Source organism: Antrostomus carolinensis, unplaced genomic scaffold (genome assembly GCF_000700745.2).
Source record: "Antrostomus carolinensis isolate BGI_N321 unplaced genomic scaffold, ASM70074v2 scaffold6164, whole genome shotgun sequence".
In the NCBI taxonomy this organism is placed as follows: Eukaryota; Metazoa; Chordata; class Aves; order Caprimulgiformes; family Caprimulgidae; genus Antrostomus; species Antrostomus carolinensis.
Window position 1 is genome coordinate 100,745 of NW_010312742.1, and position 6,636 is coordinate 107,380.

Here is a 6,636-nt window from a genome sequence, read left to right on the forward strand (position 1 = left end):
ACGACACGGCTGGGAGAGGCCGGGCTGGTTCAGCCCCACAGGAGCAGCCCCGGTAAGCATGGCGTGTGTTTTGGGGGGTGTTCAGCCTGGAGGGTACCAGTCGTGCCCAGCACGTGCAGGATGCATCCTGCATCTGCAGAGTGTCTGATATGTTGCAACCAAATGCGTGTCCCCAAAATGGGGCCATAAAAGCCATCATGCTCTAATTCCCTATAATAGTGGTAAGAGGGAGATTTGTGTGGTATGTTGTGGGTGTCTGTCTGTCTGTCCCTCTGCAACAGACAGCATCTCCCTGCAACACCCCCAAATAACAGGTACTGATCTCACTTCTATATATTGAAGAGAAGTGGGCAGGGATGCCAGGGTGGGGACCCACCTCTGTGAACAGGGATGCCAGGAAGAGGACCCATGGCTGTGGACCAGTCCTGCATGGATCTGCTCCTCTCCTGGCATGGGGTCAATGTGACTGGGAGCAGCCCCTCAGCTTCAGCCTCACACCATCTTCCTCACTGCCTTCATCCTCTTGTTGCCACCCCCAGGTCCTGGATTACGACTACTACGGCGCATATGGCCGGGAACGCCACAAGGACTACACCTACAACCGGCTGCTGGGGGATGAGTACACCTTCGACTTCCCCCCCCACCATGACATTGTGAGTGCAGGGGGGCAGCCACGTCCCAGCCAAAACCGCTGGGCACATCTGGAGTCAGGGAGGGTTAGAGGCAGCAGAGCCCATGCCACACCAACACTTTGGGTGGAGTTGGTGAGGCTCGGAGGGAGGGGGAATAGTGAGCTTTACCCAAAACTGGGGAAAAAGTTCCAAAAAGATTAAAATAAATATATGGCCCATGCTGGGAAACCGCAGTGGAAAGGCCACGGGGATTTTACTGCTGCTTTCCCAAATGAAAGAGTTGTGAGCAACTTTGGGGAAATACCCAATTTCATAATATTTAACTATTATTATTGGTAACTGTCACTGTGTTAGTCACATAAAGAGTGGGATTGAGCACACAGGAAGGTCTGTTGGACTTGCTCTGTTTAATACCTGATTTTTCAGGGGTGTTTTGAAGCCTTGCAGCCTTTGAAGGCACCAGGCGAGTGTCCTGGTATTGTTTCTCATTACATAAAAAGTTCTAATGTGCCTCCCTTTGTGCAGAGAGATTATGGCTCAACTGCAGTGGTGTGTTTGCTTTAATTTTAGATCAAGAATGAATGCTTAACGTGCAGAAATGCCCTGGCTCTCTTCGACATGTCTTATTTTGGGAAATTCTACCTGGTTGGACCTGAAGCAACAAAAGCTGCGAACTGGCTGTTTACGGCCGATGTGAGCAAAGCACCAGGTACTGGCTCAGCCCCTTATTTTGGCTGCACGTTGCCTCTGCCCTGGGAAATCACATCCTACACCAAAACAAACCAGGGGGGACCCAAACTGGCTTTTCTTTTAAATGCTGCTATTGTAGAGGGGATGGGAAGTGTGTGAGAGCAGCTGCTTTCCCTGTCCTTAATGGAACCTGGCTTCTGCTCTCATTTGCACTGGGACAAACGTGCTCTGAGCTGGGGGGTGAGGGAGGGGGAATCTGGCCCTCTGGCTCACAGCTGGAGATGTGATGGGTGCTGGAGTCGTGATGGGTGCTGGAGTCAATCAAGCATGACCCTCACCAGTTACAGTTCACATGGGGAGGAGCTTCCCCGTTCTCTGGGGCTGGGAGGCAGCTTAGGGCATTTCCAAGGATGCAGCTTCCACTCCTCACAGATTTCCAGGGGGAAAAGCATTGCCCCCTCCTCATGCTGGGACATCCAGGGTAGGTCAGGGCATGCCCAGGCAGTGGCAGTTGATAGAACAGCGATGAGGACTCATTTTCCTGCTGCCCACCTCCCTCTGCCAGGGCCATGGCTCCGTGCCAGGGCTGGCTGATGAGCAGTGGTGCTCATCTCCTTCCCGCAGGCTCGACTGTCTACACCTGCATGTTGAACAAGCGGGGCGGTGTGGAGAGTGACCTGACCGTCAGCCGGATCAGCCCTGGGGACCCGGCCTCCCCCCTGGCTCCTGCCTTCGAAGGTAAAAGCCCTGAGCACGGGGATGCTGGAGTCAGGCACATTTCGCAGCTTGGGGCTGGATGGGAATCATTGGCTGCGTTTGCCCTCCTGCCATTTGGCTCCCAGCATCTCCCACTGCCTTTTTCAGCTGTGTTGATGCACACAAAGACCATTCCAGTCCCGGGAAGCTGTGGTGGCAGGTTTGGTCCAAGGCTGGCCAGCATCTCCTCCATCCCCACCGTGCTCGGGAGGCTGCAGGCACAGGGGTGATTGCATTTCACTAATGGCAGCCACCTGGCTTTTTCCACCTTGGTCCCTGTCACCCAATTATCCCACTTGTCCCCCGGGGCTTGCACTGCTCATCAGTGTTATTGGGTTTGTCCAGCCCCGGCTGGCAGCTCTGACCTCTCCCCAAGTCCTTATCAGCTGCAATAAAGAGGAATTGAAAAGGAGCAGAGCAGCCAGCCCGCGGGGCAGAAATGGCATTAGGCAGCAGCAGCAGAGGAGGACACTGTGGCAATGGGCTCTGGCAGGGCTGCCACCAGAAGGGAGGTTTGTACTGGGATGCCCAGTGCCAGCAGAGCCCTGTCCCCATGCAGTGTCACCCCCAGAGCTGCTACTTGGAAGGGACCAGCCGTGTGGTGCAGAAGGTGCAGCCCCCAGCCCAGGGTGGTTGGGTGCCGGTGAGCGTTTCCCTCCCTATGGGAGAATCCTGCATCCCTCTCATCTGGGATGCTCACAAGGGACAGAAGGGTGACAGGAAGCGGCTGGCAGCGCTGCAGGGTTTGTCGGGCAGTGGAAGAGTTTAATCACAGCAAAGTCTATTTTTCCAATTACAGGAGGTGGCTGCGCTTATTTTGGTTATGACAGATTATCAGAGAGCAATTTTGTAGTGGCAGGAAAGACAGAGGGAAGATCGATTACTTATTAATCAGCTCTCAAAAATCTCATCCCTGGGGATTTTTCCACCCAGGATCACTGACGAGATGAGATTCCTCCTTGTATACTGTGCACCCCTGCACTGGTTATGGCCCGGTCGCTGCAGCCCTTCTTGTTCCCAGTTCCCTCCACACTTGGGCATCTATTCTGCACTGGGACAGAAGAACAGATGCTTCTGCTGTTGGACTCAAGGGACAAAGAGTTTTTTTCTCTCCGTGTGATGCTCATGCAGCCACAGACACCTCAAGGGCTTGAAGAGCTTTTTTTTTTTTTGTTTACCTTTTCTTCTTCCAGATTTTAATGGTATTTTTTTTTCTACTGTGCTGAGCACTACAAAAGGCAGCGTGGATGTTAGCAGAGCTCCAAAGCCCTCCCTTTCCCCAGCACTATTTAACCCCCCCCTCTTTCTTGGTGGTCCCTCTGGGCCATGCAACCTGAAGAACTCAGCCTCTGGAGAGCAAAACCAGTCCCAGCTGAGTGGGACATCACCCCCAGCCCAACGTTCTTGAGCTTGAAATGCTGCTGGGGGGTGTCTTCCAGGGGACGGCTATTACCTGGCTATCGGTGGGGCCGTGGCTCAGCACAACTGGTCACACATCACAGCTGTACTGCAGGACATGAAGCTCCAGTGCAAACTCCTCGACTGCTCGGAGGAACTAGGCATGATGAGCATCCAGGGCCCCCTGAGGTGAGTGTGGGGAGAGTTGTGGTCCCCTCCTTGTACCCTGACACCTGGCTGATGGATGGAGGGATGCAGGGAGGAAGGGAGGGGGGATGGAGGGATATTGGGATGGATGGAGGGAGGGATGGAGGGAGGAATATGGGGATGGATGGAGGGATGGAGGGCAGGATGGATGGAGGGATGCCTCATATGCAGGCCAGGTCCCCATGTTGGGCAGGGGTAGGTGTGAGCCCCATTACAACCAGCAATGGTCTGTCTGGAGTTGACACTTCATTTGCTGGGGAATCGGCTTTTCTTTCAAGGCTCTCACTGCATGAAATATCACTCACATCCGCTCCCCTTTGGTAGGAGAAATCTGTCTTGCCAACAAGACGAGAAAGCAAGTTTTAGCGATAACCCTCAACGCTGGCCAGTTACCTCCTTTCACTGTGGCCTCTTTGCTGTTTCCCCACAGCCGCGTCGTCCTTCAGGAAGTGCTCGACACCGACCTCAGCAACGAGGCCTTCCCCTTCTCCACCCAAAAACTTGCCATGGCTGCAGGATGCACGGTAGGATGGGGTGGCCCTTGAGCTCCCCAGGGATGTCCATTCACTGGGGCTACCACCCGCCCGCCTGCCCAGCCGAGCATCCCCTGCTAGGGAACTCCTCTGCCACCGCATTGCTGCAGTGGCAGCTGGGAGGTTTTGTGGGGCTTTTTTGTTGGAAAAGGCCAAAAACCGGGGTATTTTCCTCCTCGTTTGCTTGCCACGTGCCAGCCTGCTCTCCTAGCCTACCTGGCATTGTTGTAGCCTGGGCTGAGCTTCGGGAAGGGACATGGTGACTTAAGGCTTTGCAGAAATGTCAGAGGAACAAGAGACACATCCCACAGATTAGGGGTGAGCACTGGTGATAGAGAGATGTATTTGATGCTATAGATCCCCTCCTTTTCCCCCTACTCCTAAAAAATGTAGGGACAATTTTGTGTAGAGCATGTCAAGTACCAGCAGTAAGGGCTGGGCAGCCTGCAGAGCCGGTGCATTTGATCACAGGAGAAGTCTGACAACCTTAAGCTTTCTGTACAAGCGCAGATCATCCTGCATTTGCCCAGACTTCAGGGCTCACATCAACAGTTATGCAAGAAAAGCACAGAAATGGTGATGCTCCGCGCTAACACCTCAAGCTAAGCCCATCATTGTGGGAACGAGGGGACAAGAAGCTCTTTGGGGAGATGGTGGAAACCAGCAGCATGGGGCAGGCATGTGCGTGCTGTCCTGAGTGCCACAGTCCTCAGCAAGCTGTGGGAGATGCACCTTGCCCAGGCTGGCAGCCTGGCACCTCTGCCAGCACCCACAGTGATGGGTTTGACACGTTGTGTGGCATCGCTTGGAGGTGTTGAGGGAGGAAGGCTCAGCCTAAAGTGGTTTGTTGTCCTTTGCTGTGTTGTAAAGAGGCGGATCAGTCCCTGGGGTTCACTGAAGTTTCACAGTGCTGTCTCCTTGGTTGGACTCCTCCATCTCACCTGGTGCGAGGCAGCGAGAAAAGCACCTTAAATCTCTCCCCCGCCTCGTCCGGCGGAGATCAACACAGTGTGAAGTTGTCCCTGGGGAAAGGGGGTGATGGCAGTTCTTTGAGGAGTTTTGTCATGTGTGAAGCTGCTGACTTAGCCTGCTTGAAACTCCCTAAATAGAAGAGTTGGTGACCACAAAGTGTCGTTTTGTCAAAAAAAGAAACTTTCTGGGAAAACCTGCTGCTGGCAAGTTTTGGTGTTGGGGAAAAGCTTTTGCGAGGTTTGCCTGAGAAGCTCTGCCTTGGTTTCTTATTGATGTTTGCATATGAAATATTCTTTCTATTGTAAAGACACCCCTTTGGGAGAGGGGGTAGAGTTTATATCCCGGCCTTCCCATGGGAAATCTGGGCAGGCAGTGGTCCCAGGGCTTCCCTCATGTCTGCTCTGACTCTCAAGCCACTGTCTGATGGGAGATGAATCAGGTGAAGGTGCAGCAATAAATCTTCTAAAAGGCAGCAGGAAAACAGGGAGCCGGAGGCAGGCTGGTTTTTGGGTTTTTTTCAGGATATTAGTGAAATTGGGTTAAGCTGCCTGCAGACACTTTTCATTCAGCATTAAAGTGGCTTCGACTTGAATGCAGCTGGCTGCTGAAGGGATTGCTGCTAAATCAAATTAAGGCTACTTGATTTGTGAGCAAGAGCCTAGCCAGGGTTCAGTGCAGTTTAACTAAGCCACAGATTTTGCCCAACTCAGACTAATTCTCCTAACCATCACCATCAGTGTGCCCTGTGCTCTGGGTACCAAAGACTCACCATGCGCCCAGTGTCCCTGGGGTGGGGACAGTGGCACAGGGGACCCAAAAGCCAATCCATGGTTGGAGGTTGTCCAATGCACTGCATTTCAGTCTCCACCAGTGAGTTATAACCCTCCCAATGTCCTCCCTGTCATGCCTGTGGCAAGGTGGTAACATCTTGTAATAACCTACTTATCCCCTGGAAAACGTGTATAAATGTTCCCCTCTTCAAGAGTGTAATTAGTTTACTTTCATTTCACTTCAAGTTTATAAAAAATAAGATAAAATTAGAGTAGGAGGGTTTCTCAGGACAGAGGGCTGAAACCTTTGTTGATATTATCACCTTCCAGGGGGTTTAAACTGAACCCAACATCTTTAGAAAGTTATCGCTGAGATTTTCATGCGTTAACTCAATAGCTGAACAAAATCAGCTGGAGTGAAAGGAGAGTTCCGGCAGAGTTAATGACTCTGGAAATTACCAATTGGTTTGTGAGTTTATATATAGAGTCTCTCATTGTACTGAACAGCAGAGAAAGGTCCCCCTTTGAATTTCACTGCTGGATATAGGGTAAAGTTCAGGTTTCCATTTTCTAGAAGACTTTAAATGCTTTTGAATTGCTGCTCAAAGACCCAGGAATTGATGCTATTTCATAGCTCCAGTTGAAATCTAACAGAAAAAAACCTTTTCCTAGAGAAAT

The 6,636-nt window shown here is 52.0% G+C and overlaps 1 protein-coding gene across 1 annotated transcript in view; it reads left to right on the plus strand.

The window, feature by feature from the left end:
* Positions 1-6,636, plus strand: part of SARDH (sarcosine dehydrogenase) — a gene marked incomplete at its 3' end in the record, with an annotated part of 21,073 nt that overhangs the window by 11,085 nt on the left and 3,352 nt on the right. Inside the window, exons 11-16 of the mRNA XM_010167086.2 lie at positions 1-52; positions 540-653; positions 1,203-1,341; positions 1,947-2,060; positions 3,518-3,665; positions 4,114-4,207. The exon at positions 1-52 is cut by the window's left edge and continues 32 nt beyond it. Of these exons, the coding sequence (XP_010165388.2) occupies positions 1-52; positions 540-653; positions 1,203-1,341; positions 1,947-2,060; positions 3,518-3,665; positions 4,114-4,207 (661 nt within the window). The remainder of the gene's footprint in view (positions 53-539; positions 654-1,202; positions 1,342-1,946; positions 2,061-3,517; positions 3,666-4,113; positions 4,208-6,636) is intronic.